Source organism: Myotis lucifugus, unplaced genomic scaffold (assembly GCF_000147115.1).
Source record: "Myotis lucifugus unplaced genomic scaffold, Myoluc2.0 scaffold_8, whole genome shotgun sequence".
NCBI classification, from domain to species: Eukaryota; Metazoa; Chordata; class Mammalia; order Chiroptera; family Vespertilionidae; genus Myotis; species Myotis lucifugus.
Genome location: NW_005871056.1, coordinates 15899302 through 15918874, shown reverse-complemented (window position 1 = coordinate 15918874; position 19573 = coordinate 15899302). Strand labels below are relative to the sequence as shown.

Genomic DNA, 19573 nt, shown 5'->3' with positions numbered 1-19573 from the left:
CACTGGGTCCCTTCCCCTCCACACAGGAGAGACCTGGCAGCCCCCTCACCTTGATGTATAAAGAGGATGTGGATTGGTTTGTGGGGAAAACAGAGATGGAGAACTGGCCTGGGAGACAACAGCAAGCCTCAGCTCTCCCCCAGGCCCAGCTGCCCAGTCCTGTCTTTCCCTAATGTTCTTTCCTTCATTTTGTCAGAAGATGACAGGAAGATCTTAACACTGGAGAAGTGAGTCTAAGATTTATTGACAGCAATAAAGAGGAGAATAATAATAACCTCAACTAAAACCCCGGTTGACTTGTGTGAGAAAAATAAGAAAATGGGTTTAGAAATAGTAAACCAAGCATGTCTGTCCAGAAGATTAAGGAAAAGAGAGTGGTGCTTTCTACCGCCCCATACAGGAAACGTGGGCAAGACCATCTGCTCCAGAGAAGGGAAGACCAGTTCTCTGAGCAAGGGGTGAAGGTCAGGCACCCTGCACACGCCGGGGATTGAAATTTTACAAAATAAAAGAAAGGAAGGAAAAACACACAATGTCCTGGTTTGGAAAGAAAGTCCTGTCACACGTTTGAGCATGTGGGCTGTGGAGAGTGGGTGAGAAAAGAAATGCTGAGCCCGGAGCAAGCTCAGGCCACCTGGCTGTTGTTGGGAGTGGGGGTGGGAGGACAGGGGGAGAAACACAGTGGGTTTTCAGGAGAGGTGGGTGGGGTGCCCCTGAGGGTCAGCTGGGTGAGGAGCCTAACCCAGGGCAGTTGGTTGGTGAATGTCAAGAAAGAGAAAAGAATAAGTGAGAAATCTGGGCTAGTCAGCCGAAAGAAGCCAGGAATGGATTTTTCTTAAAAGAGACATACCAGGAATGATTCTTCTGGAATTAGCCATGCTTCACTGTAGCCTCAGGCTGGCGAGAGAATGAGATTCACTTGGGAATGGTGAAGAGAGGGAAAGGAGCCAACCGCATAGCAAAGGAAAAGCAGAAGGTATTCTTTGCGGCAGAGATTTGGGTCAGGTGATCTCTGCCCTCCAGGGCTTTGCCTGGGGTGATCTAAGGCTTGTTAGGAGCAGAGAGTCCTTATAAATTTCACATCACCCCTGCAAGGCACCCAAGCAAGTGACAGAAGGTGTTAAGCTTAGAAAAACCACATCCAAGAAGGAATGAAGGCAGTGCTTCTGGGGTGGGGATAGGGCCTGGCTGCCTGGTACAGTGAGGTTACTTACAGGACATGGGGAAGCAGGAAAATGCGGTGAGTTTACCCATGAGATTCAAGGAATTCTCTATAATGGGATGAGCCCAGGAAGATGGGACCAGCAAAGGTTCCTGACCATATCTACTCATTTACAATGAACACAGGGCAGCAGGGGTGCTAAGGAGTTGGGGAAATGAAGAAACAAAGCTCTGGACTGTGCTGTCCAGTGTGGTCAAGAGAAGCTCAGGGAATGATGAATAACACTTCCATCAGGGATGCTGATGGGGAGACCTCTTGCTTTGTGGCCTCTGTACATGCTGTTCCCGGGGTGTGGAATCCCCTGGCTCCAAGTCAGAGTGCCTAGGGCCTCAGAGGGCTGTGCTGCAGGCTATGGTGGTGACCACCTGGAGCTGACAGAACGCTTTCTCCACCCTGAGCTAGACCTCAGGATGGAACTGGGAAGTTAGGGAGGGGATGAGTGTGCACAGGAGGGAGAATTCTAGGGCCGGAACCCCAGGGGAGGCCTGTCCAGAGCACAGCCAATGGGGATAAACCGTACATCTCCCAAGGCTGTTAGAACAATGGGTAAGAAAGTGCTTTGTAAATTGGGTGGCTCAGTTGGTTGGAGCGTCATCCTGTACACCAAAAAGGTTGTGGGTTCAATCCCTGTTTGGGGTGTGTAAGGGAGGCAACAGATCAATGTTTCTCTCTCTCTCCCTCTTCCTTTCTCTCTAAAAATCAATAAATATATCCTCAGGTGAGGATTTTTTTAAAAGTTGGGATGTGCTCTATTGTGGGGAAATGGGTTTGAGATTGGGGGCCTCGGATCAAACTTAATATCAGAACCACTCAGAGAAAAAGGCAGTAAGTGAGAGTTAAGAGGAGTAGACTGTGGAGATGTTATTCTTCCAAAATGGTGGTGAACTGGAGGCAAAGATATTATTTAGGATGTGAGATAAGCACCTAGTGTAAAAAGCAGAGGTGGATTAAGAATTGAACTCCTGACCCAACGAATCCTCACTTTGCATGGACACTGTCACTGGCCACCTATCTGTCCCCATCAGGAATCTGAGGCCAAGGGAGGTTACACCAAACAAGCCACATGTGCTCCCATTGTGACAGTCACTTCATTTCTAATAAGCTTTACATCCTTGATTAATCAAAGTGAGAAGTAGATAACCTCACTGAGGGTGGGAGGAATGTATAGTCTCTTCCTCCCAATGTGTAGTTTTGCCAAAAACACTACATAGAAAATTAAGAATTAGGATATTCTAAAAGCCACTCGGTGTTATCTATGTTCTTCCAATGTTTGTAAAACACAGCAGCCTTTGCAGACTCACATATCATTCCAGAGAGCTTTACAAGGCCCTCTTTCCCAGCAACCACTGTATGGCCCACCAGAAAAAGCCACCCATGTGTGCTAGTAAATGCTTAACAGCTAGCTCGTTGGAGGAGAAAAATAAAAATAAAAGATCTTTGTGTTTGCCAATTTCCGTGGTGTAAATACTCCCACCATGGCTGATTTCAAGCTACCAATGTGAAGTCACTGCACACCACTGGCTCTAAGACATGTGCTAACACCCACCTTGGCTTCCCCTGGCCACAAGCTTGAAATGGTCACTCTGCACCTACCTCTCTCAAAGGAATTTTTGATGTCATTGACTTCAACCTGAGATCCTGGCACTCGGAAGATCCCTTGCTGCTGGAGTCCTATAAGAAAAAAACAAATAAACAAAAAAGAAAGAAAGAGAAAAATGCCATAAGGCCTTGATCTCATCAGACCACTGGGAACTTTGATGACTCACCCCACTGCTGTCTCTTTCTCCCACCATCCTTTGTAAGAGAGTCATTCCCCCAATGAAGGTGTCCTGGTAGAAACCCAAAATAACCTTTGAAATGAAGTGTGGCTGACCAGAATACTCAGACACATCCTGCTTCATATGTCTGTGTCTCTTGTCTGGGTTTGGAGGAAAAGGCCACGAGAAATTTTTATCAAGACTGGATCAATGAATAACTTCCAATTTAACCAATAAGTCAGCTCAGGCAAATAACTGGTTGGTGCCATGGCTACTGAGTTTACCAGTTGCATTGGCACCAAGGAGCTTGGCCTGAGTTTATAAATGCCATTTGAGTGAAATAGCCACAGAGATTTTGAACAAGGATTAACTCCACTGCCTCAGCCCTCCCTCCCCTAACACAGACATTTCCTTCCTTCAAGAAAAGCTAGATTTTAAAGTACATGCTGCCCTGGTATCAAGAAATTTAGAAGAGATTACATCATTAAAGAAAAACAGTCTCATTTTTCTCAAGCGTTTCTACAAGGCCAGAACACAGGAGACCCTAATACAATGATGGCGAACCTTTTGAGCTCGGCCTGTCAGCATTTTGAAAAACCCTAACTTAACTCTGGTGCCGTGTCACATATAGAAATTTTTTGATATCTGCAACAATAGTAAAACAAAGACTTATATTTTTGATATTTATTTTATATATTTAAATGCCATTTAACAGAGAAAAATCAACCAAAAAAATGAGTTCACGTGTCACCTCTGACACGCGTGTCATAGGTTCGCCATCACTGCCCTAATACCGGCCCTAACAGTAATGACATACAGCAACCCATAGGGTTGAGGGAATTGAAAGACCTCCCTCCTTTTAAATGGGAATTAATGGAGGATACTCTGATCCTTTTCCTGGATTCAGTTTTCCTATATAAGACAACTCTCCACATTATAATTTAGGAAAGAGTTTACTCTTAAAAGGTAGGCTTTTGTCAAAGTTTGGTTTGTACAAAGCATTTGCTCGACAGACGCTTGTTTATTTCTTTTGTTAACCAATACTGACTTTCTACCCCCTATGTCACTGGCCCACTTGTCCAGTCACATTGGCCTTCGTCCCATATTAGGCCTTTACACTTGTCTTTCTCTCCATCTGGACTGCATGGCTGGCTTCCTCTACTCACTGGAGTCTTAAAGGGCCCTGGAGTCTTAATTACTCTCTGGGAGAGGTCTCTCCTCACCACCTTAGCCAAACCAGCCCTGCCCTGCTCCAGTCATTTGTATTCCCTCTTCATTAGTTTTTAGGCATTATTGCTGCTTGAGATTAATGTTTATTTCTCTGCTTGTTTATTTCCTTGACCTTCTAATTGGTAATATAAGCTATGTTATATTGGCTGGTATCTATATTCCCATTGTCCAAACAGTGCCTACTATGCACTCTGAAAAAAATATTTTTGGAGAAATGAATAAATAAATCGATGAAAGCACGAGTTAAGTGCTAAGGATACCGTGGTTAGCAAATCCCAGACACTGTGTTTCCTTCATGGAGCTTACTACACACTTGCAGTATTAACTGACTGACACCAGCTACATTCAGTGCTCAAAGCACAGAGCTCTGGGGTCGGGTGGGAGTGAGGAAGGAGCTAAGATGGTTCTCCAGTCCATGCCCTCCCTGCTCCTCGGTTTTCCTAGTTCCTGGGTCTTTCTTTTTTTTAAAAAAATTTTTTTGTTTTATTGCTTAAAGTATTACAAAGAGTATTACATATATCTCCTTTTTTTTTGCCCCCCTTGACCTTCCCCATTCCTGGGTCTTTCTATCCCTGACACACAAGGCTCAAAAGATAGCACTCAGAAAGGCAGCTGTTCGGCGGAGCGTCTCCCCTCGGAAGCAGAGCAGTGACAGGAAGTCTTCCAGATGAATTAGTATCCATTTCCTTTGAGAAAGCCTAGCACCTGCTCTGGAAAGAGCTGAAAACACTGCCCCATGATTGAGCTTACCGTATAAATTGATGTATCGGATGCAGCTCTCAACTACCAGTGGGATAGCTTGTCCCGAATCCTTAAGAAAAAAATGTGTGAGTTTTATTGGGCTTGGCAACCACCATGGGAGAACAGACATTGCAAACACAGATTATAAACTCAAGCCAGAATATTAGTACCATCAGATTAGTAGGAAAACAAGCAAGGAATTGCTAATCCTAAAGGCTCCACAAACAGTTAAAATAGAAAATCTTCAGTTAAGTGCAAAAAAAGGCATAGCTATGATAATTTTAGAGAAATGCTCTGTCTTCTCACTCCGCTGGGAAGGAATCAGGGCCAGGAGGCCTGATAGGCACTCTGGAAGGGGGGAACCCACTGGGTGGAGGGGCTGGAGTCAGCTCTTGCAGGGTTCTCTGCCGCCCACTCCACTTTGCCCCAACTCAAGCTATTCTCCCAGGGCTCAGGGATGAGAAAGCAGGACCAAGGCCTCCTCCCAGGACTGCGGTACCTAATGCCGGGATTAAGAAGAACGCAGTATGGGAGACGCCAGGCTGGACCCAGGGGCCTTTTGAGCTCTGAGAAGGGAAGACCAGTTCCACTCAGGATGTTACAACCTAAACACCCAGACAGATACTTGTTTAGCAGTGTTATAAACAAAGGTTCTAAAAACAATAAGTCAGCCCTTGACCACTGAGTGGCCAACTTTAGTCAAACAGGCTGACTAAGATGCAATTCTAAACATAGGCATCTGGGGTGTGAATGTATTTTCAATTACATCTTCCTAGACTGGCCCATGGCCACCAAGGGCTGGGCAAGGGGTAATTTTCTTTTGAATTCTGTGATTGGTTGGCCTCTCTGCTATTTCAGGTCACGAAAGAGCACTTAATATTTTTTAAACTCTCTTTAAAAGGGGTCATATTAAATGACCAGCCTCCTCAGACAGTGAGGAAACAGTAAGGCATTTGCAATATGCTCTTGTGAAGGGCATTCGGATGCTTTCGTGGCTCCTCCGCACCCCACCTGGGAACTCTTTCCTTGACTGACTGCTCAGGGAGGGAATAACAGCACAGACCCACTGGTGACAGGCAAGGCGGGCCCTGTTCTAACGTCAGCACTACAGACAGGTTTCTCCAGTTGAAGGGGGCTACCGGACCTTTCTAGTAAGTACCTGGTTCCTGGTTCGAGCATTTCTTCTTCCTCTGATAACAAAAAATAAACAGGCAGCAGAGCAGGAGAAAAAGAAAAGATTATGCAGGAGTAAGACCAGTTAGAGTGAGCAGATCCTTCAGAGTCCGTGAACGCCCAAATGCAAGGGCAGCCAGCAAAGGTCCGGGGGGCCTGCCAGCCAGCCTGCGTGGGGCGGGGTTCCCTGCATCTCAGGGCCTCGTGGGAGTTCCTTTCAGCGTTGCTGTCTTGGACACCAGGTGACATAGGGGCTTTCAGTCCTTGTCAGAGTGGAGGAACAGCGTGCACTGAGCCCTTTCCTCATCCCATCCCTAGCTTCTCAACACAGGGGCTCATTATTCACTAGTGGGCAAGAGCCCAGCTGCCCACACACCTGCAACGCTGCCCCTGGAATTCAGCCCAGGAAAGCTCATTCCTGGGAAAAAGGGAATTTTACTAAGATCATGTGTATCACGTGCCCTTTGGATGGCTCCCAACAGGATTCTGCCTGATTCCAAACTCCAACAGCTTCCCGTGCTTTCCTACCAAAAAGCCTGGGTAGCTTGTCCTGGGTAGCCACGGGGCTTTGTTCCCTTCCTGCCCTACACCCTCACCCTAGCACTGAGGACACCTCAGGGAACCCAAAGCTGAGAGAGGCTGGGGGAGGGAGGGCATGCCTTCCCAGTCTTGCCTGTGCTTTCACTAAGGCCACTGAGCCGCCCCTTTTCAGGGGAGCACGCTCTTTCCCCCCATAAGTGCAGCAGTCAGGCTCTGGGGAGGTGCTGTGTCCCATCCAGGCTTCTGAGGAGCCAAACTAAAAAACTGGAGAATGTGCATCGGGTATCGGGTGTCATCTGTCCAGTTGCCGGCATCTCAACAACTGGAATTATACATCAGCTAAACCCACCTGCCTCCCAGAACTGAGCAAACAGCCTGGTCAGATGGGGCTCTGTGTGCAGTCTCCTAACAGCTAATGACAACGGTAACAGCCAACATGTCCACATGGCTCACTGGGTGCCGGGCGGTGCTCTGCAAAGATGACGTCTCTCAGCTCATTTGTGTTAAGAGTATCACACACTGTGAGGCAGGTAATTATAGAAACAGGGTTTTATAGATATAAGGTGAGGACTCCCCCTCTGCCCAGGGGCAGACCTCCCAGGCTTCAAATTTTGTAATAAAAATGGGTTTCTTTCTATCTGAGAGGAGAAAAAAAATCAAGGATTCTGAAAAAGGTCAATTCAAAAAGGTAGGGCCCTAGAAATGTATTATATAACTCCAGCAAAATTTATCTGTCCTTCTTAACTTGGGGATGATTCCTTGTCCCTCAAAACCAGGCCTGGGGAACCTTTTTTCTGCCAAGGGCCATTTGGATATTTATAACATTATTTGTGGGCCATACGAAATTATCAACTTAAAAATTATGTTGCTATGAAAAAGTATCTATGCTCCTAGATTTATTGAATTTCGAGTCCCATCTGCAGTTGCTTCGGCAGGGCCAGACCAAATGATACGGCCACAGGCCGGACATTTTCCACCCTGCAAACCATCGTAATCATGGGGTCCCTGTGATGTTATTCTATTGGAAAGCCTTTCACAGGTTTGGCATTTCAAAGCTCGGGGTTCTTAGTCCATGCAGAATGTTCTTCCAGATAGCATGTGAATCATAAGAGAGAGTTAAATTCTATTCAGAAGGTGAAGAATTGGCCATGTTACACTGCCCTTTCATTCTCTGAAAGTTAATAATCCTTGAGAGTAAGACCATGCTGCATGCAAGCTTGTCTACACACTGCCTCTCTCACTGCAGGTGCTCAGGAGTTCGCTGAACTGCACTGTCAGTATGTGGCATAAGTACAGTGTAACTATACAGAAATGTAATCATTAAACACATCTCTTTCTTTTTCAGTCAAATAGTCCCCTGAGGAGGCTGTGTCCTGGATCAGTGCTCTGGGGTGTCCCTCTTTGGGGGGTCTTTTCAGAACCAGTCCACGAGCCCACCCTGGCATGTGCCTCTTGCCATTTTGTACCTCCAGTGGCATTGCAAAGCCGAGCTTTGAAAGACCAGGGTGTCCATCCTAACGCAAAGTTTGGCACCACTGACAAAGGCCATGCTGCAGGCTCTGAGGAAGACTGGCCAGCTGAAGCAATACCATATCATTAGATTGAGAATGTAGCTGCCCAGGGTGGCCACCTCCAAGGGGCAAACTCTCAGGTGGCTGGAGAAGTTCTGATGTGTTTGTCAGGAGGAATAAAGTAGGATGACCGGGTGGCCTCACATTATGTAGGAGCTGCCTACGGAGAGACTATTTCTTCAGACAGAACACTTAACTTTCCAATCCTGCCAGGTAAGCGCCAGCTCCTTCCGTGTCCTCACTCATTGCCCATTTCCAAAGAGCTGAGCAAAGTGGAGAAGGCATCCCTGTCTCTGAGCCTTTGTTATTCTGTTTCTCCTTTCAGGGACTCCTCTGTCCTACCCTCCTTTCAAAGCCCTACCTCCTCCCCAAGCCTCCATGCCCTGTAGAGCACAGCTCTCCTTGCTCTGAGCTCGCACAGAGCTTGTTTCCATGGAGATAATTCACCAAGTGCTCATCTGAATCACCTTACACTTACAGCTTTCTGTGTGGAAATCCTCCTGACTGACACTTTAAGCTCCTGGAGGCCAGGGAGAAGAGTTTACACACGTTTCAGCCCTGCTCAGCTTCGGAGAGGGCCTTTTCAGAGATGCCGGGTGCAGTCTTGGCAGAGGAGGGAGGCTGAAGAAAGAAGGACCCTTTTGACACAGCCTCATCCTCCTGTGACCTATGAGATGGCAGAGTGCTCACTCAGGGACACCTCCAAATAGGACCTCTTTCCTGAGGCACCCTACAGCACCCCACCTTTTGGGACTCCATGCCTCACTCCTCTGAGGTATCCTGAAGCAGCCCCTGCTACTCCCCACTTGGGCAGTCTCACTTGTGCCCCACTGTCCTTTCCCCAGAACTCAGTCCTGAGATCAAGGCATCCTGCGCCCCACCCCTCCTGCGCCCCACCCCTCTGCAAGTCCTGGGTGCACCTTGAGGATGGAGGATAGAGGGCAGAGCAGGGGAGCCTCCACTACCGCCGTACTTTCCCCTGTTGGACACCAGCCTTCTTTTCTGCAGAAAGTGTCTCCACTGGATGGTGGTGAGCTCTGAAGTAACTGGCGGGGACCTTCTCTCTTGCTCCCCTTGGCTAATGTTAAGAGTGATTCTCCACTTCCTCAGTCTTTCCCTACCTGCTGCCCTTTCAACTCCACCACCAGCTGAATTTGCCCAAGCCATTCCATCAGGTGGCTTAATCCTGCACCCTTTGCGTCCAAGAAGCAAGAAAGGCAAGCGAAACTCACCTAGTGGAACCGCTTTCGTTTTTCGTTTAAGGTGTAAAGGGTTAACCGGGAATTCTAAAGGAACTGCCTCAGCTCTTCTCCCTTCTCCCAAACCACCTAACAAGAAGCAAAACTGGGTAGGAGGGTGTTCTGTCACCCAGATTTTATGTTTCCTTTGCTGGTATAGTCTTGACTAAAAAAAATGAAATCACACTGTTGCCCGCAGGGATTTTCTGTGTGTTGCTTCCAACCAAGCTCTTCTTGGGAGACGTGGGTGTGAAGCGAGGCAGGGGTTTATCTGACTGTCCCTTCAGCTAGTGAGGACCACAGTCCCGGAGCAATGGCATGGGGCTGGCAGGGACCACCGTGCTGGCATCTCAGCCCCACATGGACTTCACCGTGATCTTACCCCTGAGAATCACAGCAAGGCATTGGTTAGAGACAAAAGCAGCTCTGATTAGAAGCCCTCACTGAAGCTAAGCGCAGGCTGCAGGGAGGAACTAGTTCGCCATAGGGCCTGGCCAAGGGCACAGATGGAAAGTTCTGGTAGGTGGGGGCAGGGCTGCTGGCCGAGGGGAGGAGGTGGAGAAAGGCTGCCGTTACATTGGGCATATTCGCGGACTCTGCGGCTCCCAACAAGTACCTTAATGAACGCTTCCATACAGCCGTTAAATAGTTTATGGTTACACACTGAGAGAGGCCTAGGTCTCCTCATTTTCTGTGGTTTAGGGGGAAGACAGGGGGGCCTAGGGGAAAACGGAATAAAAGAAATCAAGAAAGTAACCAATGTAAACATACAACTGGGAAAGACGCTTTTAAAACCCACGACCAGAGGAGAACACAAAATGCAGATGGAAGCCCCTGAACCCCTGCACAGTGGCGTCCAATGCTCCATCGGAAGGCCTTTGGATGTTTAGGGGATCTTAATTTACCCCGATGTCAGGCGGGAGCAACAATCGTGTAACACAAATGCATTCTAAATCATAGCCGGGAGATAGTAAGCGTCTGGGAAACCACTGAACCTCCATCAGAGGCTGTCATCCTGCAAAGCTGACCACATGGAGGGGGACTCAGGGGAGAGATGGAATCTGTAGCCCGAGAAAGCAAGAGACTTCCAAAGATGATTGGAAGGGTTAATTTTCATTATTTTGGCTTAAATGTATCACCAAGTCTCAACTCCCAACATACCAGGGCACTGATCTTCCTAATGCCTCTTGGCATTTCAAATGCACTTGACTAATTTTTATTCCATTGATCCAAGAGCCAGGCAATTATCATTCTCATTTTAGAGATGAAGAAACTGATGCCAAGAGGGAGGCTGCAGTTTCTTTGGGGTCCTGGGGTGACCCAGGATGATGATCATATCTTGTCCTTCAGTCAAGTACACTTCGATTACAGCGCTTTCAACTCCATTACCACGCTTAACGTCAGCTCAATCCTGTACGTATGGCCTCCTTTTAAAGAGGCAAAGACAGACCGAGAGAGGGGAACTGGTAGAGCCAGGCGCCAAACCCAGGTCTCTTTAGCTCCAAATCCAAGATTTTCCCCACTGAGGCAGTCATGGAGCCTTAGGGCACTTCTTCATTTCCAGCCAAGGACTCGCCCCTCCCATTAACCCTTGCCAGTGGAGGACCCGTAGGGTCAGGTTGAGAGTGTCTTGCTTTGCTTTAGGATCTCCAGTCCCTGTGCTCCACTCTTGGCCACAGGGAGGGGAAACCGCAATACAGTTCACCAGGAGCAGTGAAACAGCCACACACACTGGACCAGTTTCCAGTTGCTCACCATGCATATGCCTGGGTTGGCTTATTTGCTCATCTTCGCCACCCAAGTTGGCCTGACTCATGCTGCTAGCCTTCCAGGGCAAAGGGCTCTGAGGTTAGGAGGAGTCCCCCCCACATCAAAAGAGGCAGTTCATTTTCAAATGGCTTGGTTCACAATTTGGGAAACAACAAGTAGGGACCCAGCCAGGCACAGGTAATGTCCACACAGGATGAGCCAAGACCTGGTCCCCAGGTCTTGATTGAGTTCTGTAAATGGGCAAGAAATCGTACGGACTTTGGAGCCAATCCAGGTGAACGAGAGTCATGCTGCCTCTGCCCATTGGCCTTGTGCATGTCTCCTCAATAGCCCAGCCATCCTAGAAGCACTAACCAACTTCTCCTCGGCGTTTGAGTATTGAGCAAATGCTGCTAGCTCCAGGACATGCATGGGCAAAGACACAGCTGAATCCAAATATCATGCCACCCAAACATTGGAACCAAAATAACAGCACAGACAAAAATTTTGAAAAGAAACAACAGGCAAAATTATTTCAAGCCCATCTTGGATCTTTTGTCAATTTGGTTAGCTAAGTCCATGTCATTTCTGTTTTGTAAGTTATTTATTTTTAAGGACGTGGGTATATAGGGCTGGTATTTCTTACAACACAACTGCTTTTTAATTTCCAAATTCCAAAACAGAGTGGCAACAAATGTGACACAGGGCCATAGGTTTCAAGTCTTGAAATTTGGAATAACTTGAGGATAGCAACTTTGCTAACTTGTCCTCATAGTGTTTTGGGTTTCTGTTTTTGAACGTTGTCAGATCATTTCCTTATCTCACATGGCATTATACCCTCACAACAATGCTGTGAGTTAGGTAAGAATTATTAAAACCACGTTAGACATAAGGCAAATTAGCTGATGAGAGATTAAGAAACTTGCCCATGGTCATGGGAATGAATAGAAGTCAGCTCTTCCTACTCCAGGTTCATGTGTGAGTGCAAAATTGGGAAACTGATTTGATCACAGAACATTCAGCAGTAGCACTAAATTATCTATTAACTCCCATGGCCAGCGAGAGTAGAGACTCTTAATGCAGACTCTTAATGGACACCCCATATCAAAATATCCTGGTGCCCAGCTGGTGGATTTCCTTAAAATAAGTCCTAAGGATTTTTTTCCTTTAAGTTGATAAAATGGAATAAAGGGCATATAGGATACTTTTCCCCATTTCTCCTATAAAAATCCAAGAAAACAAAGGACTGTTGGAATCATAGGGATTTTTTTCTTTGTGTGGTGCTCTGTGCACTGATTGGAATCTGACAAGGAAACGTAGCTATCCCAACTTTGCATGACATCAAATAGATACCGACTTACTGAAATGCTGGGTGGGGCACAAAGTGGGGAGCAGGGGGGCAGCTCAGCCAAGGAAAGTGGGGCAGCCTAAGCCTTCCATCTCTTCTGCTGCTCAGTTGCAGAGCAAAAAGGAAAGAAAGAAAGAGAGGCAGGGAAAACAGGAACAGAGAAAGCCACAGAGAGGAAGATAGAGAAACCAGAGACCAATGTCCCCTTTCTGCCTTTCAACCAAGATGAAAATTAACATATGTTGGCAACACAGCACTTGGCCTCAAAATTACTGTGACCGAAAGGATGGTGATTAGAGTCTTCCCCAATACAATGTCCAAATATTGCAGTCCAATGGTGGTCAGGTTCTTGGAGGCTGTGCATGGGTGTTCATTGGGTTGTATCTGTTTGGACAGAAACCTCCAGTGATTTCACCTCTAATCCAGACCATAGGGGCAAATCAACCTGGATTAGGGAAGACAGTCTTTAGTTTGAATGATCAAACCTTACACTTGTATCTGGCTTTGACATTTACCATACACTTTTCAAATGCATTATTGTGTCTGTTCAGCCTAAATTACAGGGCTATTATGAATTTGGGCTATCATAAGATAAGGTTCTTAAGTATGAGAAAAAGCTCATGTGCAAAAACTGGTCTATCTATACAAGGCCAGCTGTGACTTGGCTGAGGGGACCTGCTCAAATGATTATCCACAGCGACACTGACCTTGGGCAGGAAACCATAGGAAATACAGAGAGCCACAGTATAGAAACATCTCACCCAGGGCCTTTCAGATGAACTTAAAAACCATTACCAAGTTGACAGTTCATTGCACAATAAGTTAAAAATGATTTGTGAGAGTAAGGAGAAGCTTTTAGTTTACTAACAAATTTGCCTTTGACCTTGGCCAAGGACCAGAGCGCAGATGGTTGGGTTTTCAATATAGTGCAATGTGTCTAAGTGGGAGGCCTAGTAATCCTAACTTGGGTTTCCCAGGCGCTAGGTCAAAGAGGGTATGGAAGACAACATCTTGGTGGGCTTTATTAAAAAACAAAATTCTCCCCCCCCCCAAATAAAAAATAATAAAAAAAACCCTCAACTTTTCTCTGAGGTAGATCTTGGGACCTGGCCAAGGACTGATGACAGCTCTCTCCTGCAACCTGCTGGAACAATCTTCTCCCACGTAAATTCTAGGAATTCACAGGAAGCGAGGAACAGTTCAATTCATCCCCCATCTGTTTCACCATTTGCAAATTTTGGTGTAAAATGTGGCTTCTGTTGTTTTGGGACTAAGATAACACCCTCTTGCCAGAATAAATAAATAAATAAGTACATAAATAAATAAAGGGTCTGTTTCTAAAAGTTTCTTAGAAAGTGACCCTGCACATCTGCTGACCCGTGTGCCAGAGGTCCTCGCCTGGCATAATGAGTGATCCAGATGTTCCCAGAGGGACAGTTGCACAGGCTAAGCTTCTGGACGCCCTCAGTCTCCGCCATCCTGGGCCTGGCAAATTGAAAACCCCAGGGCTTTCCAAGCCTCTTCCCAGCCATTTCCCTTCCAGATGAGGAGAGAGTGCAGGGTTCATCCTCCCTCCTGCCAAGTACAACAGCTTTCCAGGATTCTGGGTCACAGGGAAGAATTTGTGGGGAAGGATGTGATCAGGTCACCGGGCCCAGGATGAGGCACCTGATGGAAAAGGGCAGGCCTCTGGGTCATGGCTGAATGCATGTTGGGCAGTAGGAGAGCTACTGCTGGGAGCTCGGAACAGACGGGCTCTAAGAACAACCTGGGCAATGACAGGCCTGCTTATGGATCTACACTCGGAAAGTGGAGGAATGGTCCAGTCGCTGAAGTCAGCCGTCAGCTACCAGCTGCTGAGTGGAAAGTGTTCACTGGCTCTGGTCTGCTCAGGGGAAAGCGCAAAGGGTAATGCTGAGCAAGCTGGAGAGAAAGCAGAGTTGCCCGTTTGTTATTTTCCCAACGAGGGACTCCCCATCCAAGTGCGGGTGAGGTCCAAAGCCAGGGTTCGGGGCGTCTGCGCACGCTTATGTGGGTATGCGCATGCATATGTCCAGATGTGTGCAATTCCAGCCAAATCCAAAGCCTTGGCAAATGGGGACCCTAGGCTGGGCCCCCCAGCTCAGCTGGGCAGTTTGCTCAACAGCCATATAACAGATAGGAAGACAAGTCAACTGCTACCGCACAGCCTCTGGCCTCTACCGGTTGCCCTCAGCCACTGCAATACATATTAATGTCCCACTGGATGGCCAGTGCCATGGAGTGGGGGGTACCCCACTGACCCATTGCAGCTCTGAAAGCACCCTCCCCATCACCAGCCTGGCGGGGGCATGGCTCCCATCTAAGGCTAGAACCAGCAGAACAGCCACAAAAACACCCCCCTCGAGACAGTGGGGAAGAGCTGGCCCGCTCTCAGAAACCCCAGCCCATCTGAGCTCTCAGCAGTGTCTGTTTTCCACCTTCCCCTCCCCTCCTCTCCTACTCCTCCCACTTCCTCCCCTCCCACCGCAGGGTAGCAGGTGAGACAAAACAAGATGCCCAGCTCTTACCTGGTTGTGCCACAGTCTGCTCTTTCCCCTGGAAAGAAAGGTATATATTGATGTTTAGTTGTTTTTTAACCAGAGAACATTCATTTATTTTTCCTAAAAACAAAAAACAACTGGCCTTGATTATTTGTGAAATGAAGAACAAAACCATGCCTGAGGTATGTATGGTCTGTTGGAAAGAACTGCCTCTTATCACATCCTATCAGTGGGGCTATGTTCACATACATTTCATTTTTATTGTTCACATACATTTTTTTCAGTGATTCTCAAACTACAGTCTGCTGTCTGCATCAGAGTCCCACCCGGGACCCTTGCTAAAAAGGCAGGTTTCTGGGCCCTTGCATGGGCGTCCTGAGTCAGACTCTGAGATAAGAACCTCTGAATCTACATTTTGACAAGCACTCCCGGGGGATTCCCTCTGCATGCTAAAGCCGGTGGCTGGCATTGCTTTATATCAATAAAGATTCACTGGCCCTGAAGTGTATCAACCACAAGATACTTTCTTGTTGTTCCTCAACCCTGCTACCCCCTCCCATCCTTCATTCACAGCTGAGGACCTGCTCACTTCCTTCCGTGGAAAAGAAAAATCAGTAAGATGGGGTCTTGGTGTTGCCTCCAAGAGACCTGCCCACCTACCTGCACCCACCCACTCACCAGCTACTTGCTGGTACTCCTGAGGAAGCACCCTGCTTCTGCCAAAGCTCAGGCCTTCTCCCTGTGCTCTGGGTCCCCTCCCTCTACCTTTCTCAGGAGCCCTGTTCCTGCAAGTGCCTCCTCTCTCTCTGGCTAGCATTACCAATTCCCTCCCTTCTAGATCATTCCATTCGCATAGAGACATATTCTGGATATGTATATGCTAGCTTTGTAACTTTCCCTCTAACTACGTCTGCATTTCTCAGCTCTCTGTACAGCAGCACTTCCCGAAGGAGCTGTCGGTCACTGTCCCTCCTCCCTCCCCAACTGCAGTGGCTTCTGCCCTCACCACTCCATGGAGCCGGCTCTGCATGGCTGAGTCCAATGCCCTCTCCGCTCTTATCTGACTTCTCAGCACCATTCAACTCAGCTCATTGCTCCCTTCCTCTTAGAAGCGTTCTCCTCTTGCTTTTCATGGATCCACACTTCCCAGGTCCTTATCTCAGGTGTCCTTCCTCCCCTCCAGCTGCTCCTCAGTTTCTCTCGTTGTCACCTCCTCATCTGCCCACCTCCAACCTCTAAATGACGGAATGCTCCTAGAACATATACCCGCACCTCCTTCTCTTCTCTTTCTGTGCACCCTCTCTAGGACTCCCTAATCTTATCTCCAGATTCCACATGCCCCTGGACTCCTAGATTGCCCCTTTTTTAATTTTGAACAGTTTTACTGAGGCATAATTTATAGATCATAAAATTCACCCACTTGAAATGTACACCTCAATAATTTTTAGTTAATATCCAAAGTTGTGCAGCCGTCACCTACAATTCAATGTTAGAGCATTTCCATCACATGGGAAAGATCCCTTGTGCCAATTCAGTCTCTCCATCTTCTCACCTCCAGCCCCTGGAAACCATGAATCTACTAATCTACTCTCTGCCTCTTCAGATCTGCCTATACTGGACATTTCCTACAAATGGAATCATGAGAGATGTGGCCTTATGCTTCTTTCACTGAGCCTAATGCTTTTGAAGTCCTTCCATACAGCATGATTCAGTACTTCATTCCTTTCATGGAGCAGGAGCAGACCTCTAGACCATGCTGTCCAATGCGAAAATAATGCAAGCCATAATGTCTAGTAGCCACATTACAAAAAGTAAAAAGAAACAGGTGAGATTAATTTTAATAACATATTGTATTTAATCTAACATATAAAAAACATTCTCATTTCAATATGGATCAACATAAAAATTAATAAGATATTTTGTATTCTTTGTGGGGGGGCACTAACTTTGAAATCTAGTGTTCACTTTACACATCTCAGTTCAGACTGGCCACGCTTCATGTGCTCAATAGCCACTGGTAGTGGCCACCATACTGGGCAGCACAGCTCTAGACTCTAGAACCCCATCCAGCAGTCACATGAAGGGACTTTTTTTTGTTTTAATCTTTTATTGATTTTTTTTGCAGAGAGGAAAGGAGAGGGATAGAGAGTTAGAAACATCGATGAGAGAGAAACATCCATCAGCTGCCTCCTGCACACCCCCTTCTGGGGATGTGCCCACAACCAAGGTACATGCCCTTGATTGGAATCGAACCTGGAACCCTTCAGTCCACAGGCCGACGCTCTATCCACTGAGCCAAACCGGTTAGGGCTAAAGGGACTTTTTAAAAGAAAGAACTGAGCATTTATTTTCCCTACAGAAAACAATGCTGAATGGGGCTAGGGAGAGAAGTGAGGGGAGGAAGAGAGTAACAGAGATCTGAAAATAGAACTGAGAACAAACCAACACACAATTCCTTAATTCCTGACCAAAGCCACAAGCAGTCACAAGAGTGACTGAAGCTGGTTGAACTGGAGCCAGACCAAAGCAGAATAATAGAAAAGTCAGGTAAAACAATCTTGATTGTGTGTCTGGGGTCTGGGGCAACTTCCTATCAGACACCAAGCTGAGGAGAATTTTCATGTGGACCCAAGACCCTGAGTAGGAGCCAATGGCAACCCATGAAAGGGCTGAGCCAGTGGCCTGTGCTGGCTGTAAAAGGGACCCAGGGGGAGTTTCCTGCTCCCCCTCTTCCATGTATTCCCCACACCTTTGCACGTGCTGTTCTCTCGGTCCCAACACTCTTTCCCCAGTTTTTCATGTGACTGATGCCTTCTCTTTTCGGTCTCAGCTTAACCAGCACCTCCCCTTTGAGGCCTCTCTGATCACCCAACCTAAAGCAGGCCACCCCATTGCTGCCTCCCCGCGCCCCAACTGATCTCAGCCCGAATTTTCCATTCATGGCACTTATCGCAGTTATAATTCTTTATAGTTTGTTTACTCTTTGAGGTCTCTCTTCCCCATAAAGGCAGGAACCTTGTCTGTCTTGTGTACATAGAGGATGGACAGATGAAGGGACAGACAGGGCAAGGAGGGCAGGGATCAGAGGGTTAGGTCCTATGGTGGAAGTCCAGCACACACTCAGGCAGCCTTTCCTCTGGTGAGGACTCTACTACACGCTCCTCAGCTTTAGACCAACCCCAGCTCTCAAGAACCCCATCACCAGCATCTTTTGGAGTCTGTTGTCTCAACTTCTAACAAATATCAGAAATAAAAAATGCTCTGCCCTTTACCTTCTGAGACCTGTTGAGATTAAAAAGAAATATTTTATACTCAGTGGCTCAGTCATTTTCTAAAAGGTCAGACTGCCTGGTCCTAGTGGACACTATGCTCAGTAATGCACTATTAAATCTTGGCCTGAAAGGTTATGTCCCTTCCCTTTAATAGACGATGCACCATTCATCCTTGAGGGGCTCTAGTAAATTGCAAAACCATCTGTATCTTGTGTGTAAGCCCTGGAGATTACAGACTACCCAGAGCAATAAAAAGGTCAAAGATCTAAGACTCAGAGATGATAAACTAAGAATTCTCTGGCCAATAAAACAACATAGCAACAACCAAAGGCATATAAGGGTGGGCGCTCTTGTTCCCAAGATGTGGCAGTGATATTATTTATAACAAGAATGCCAATTTGTGGGGCACACAGGAGCTTTTTTATTTATGTGTCTGGAATTGATTGTGTTAAAAAATTCACTTCTAAGTGAAGGTGAGCCAAAAGACTTTGTGTTTTCCCTAACTTATGAAAATAGAATGCTGGCAAAGCATTCAACATGATACTTTATTTCATTAAAAAACCCCACACACTCGTATTTTTTCAGGCAAAGTATTCCATTTGGCCCCATATTTCTCCCCTGTTTTCAAAATTTCCACATTGTTCCTCCCCATGCAAAATAGCTCTCCTATGAAATAAGAAGGCCATTGATGCAGGTTTAACCCTCCCCTTGCCCCACCCTTAGAAGGGCTTTCTACTGAATGGAAGTCAATGCACTCAGGTAAAGGTGAACCATCCGTTGATACTTGGAAGAATGAATTAGCCAAACTTCTGAGCTCTTTGGCCTATTTATTCCATGCCTCCCCCTTGCCCAATGGGCAAGAACTTTATCAGTCTAAGTTGGCGCAAATTCTCCTGGTTGAAAATTCTCCCTTTCACCCAATGTCCTAAGAATCCACATACACCTTTATCATGCACTGAACAACAACAAAAAGATTTGGTCTCAGCTTCAGTTTTTTCATTAATTCTGTAATTTATTAACTTTAGTTAATAATAATGTACCAATATTCATTAACTGTGACAAATATGCTGTATTAATGTAAGGTGTTAATAATAGGGGAAATAGGACATGGAGTACACGGGAACTCTGTACTTCCTTTGCAACTTTTCTGTAAATCTAAAACTAGTCTAAAACAAAAAATTTATTAAGACGCCCCCATCTCAGTTATCGA

General features: G+C 46.7%; 1 protein-coding gene across 1 annotated transcript in view; it reads right to left on the bottom strand.

Moving 5' to 3' along the window:
- The window catches only part of SRGAP3 (SLIT-ROBO Rho GTPase activating protein 3), a 224737-nt gene that overhangs the window by 27432 nt on the left and 177732 nt on the right, over positions 1-19573 (bottom strand). Inside the window, exons 11-14 of the mRNA XM_006083900.3 lie at positions 15119-15146; positions 10089-10191; positions 4960-5020; positions 2816-2893 (exon numbers count right to left, since the gene is read on the bottom strand). Of these exons, the coding sequence (XP_006083962.1) occupies positions 2816-2893; positions 4960-5020; positions 10089-10191; positions 15119-15146 (270 nt within the window). The remainder of the gene's footprint in view (positions 1-2815; positions 2894-4959; positions 5021-10088; positions 10192-15118; positions 15147-19573) is intronic.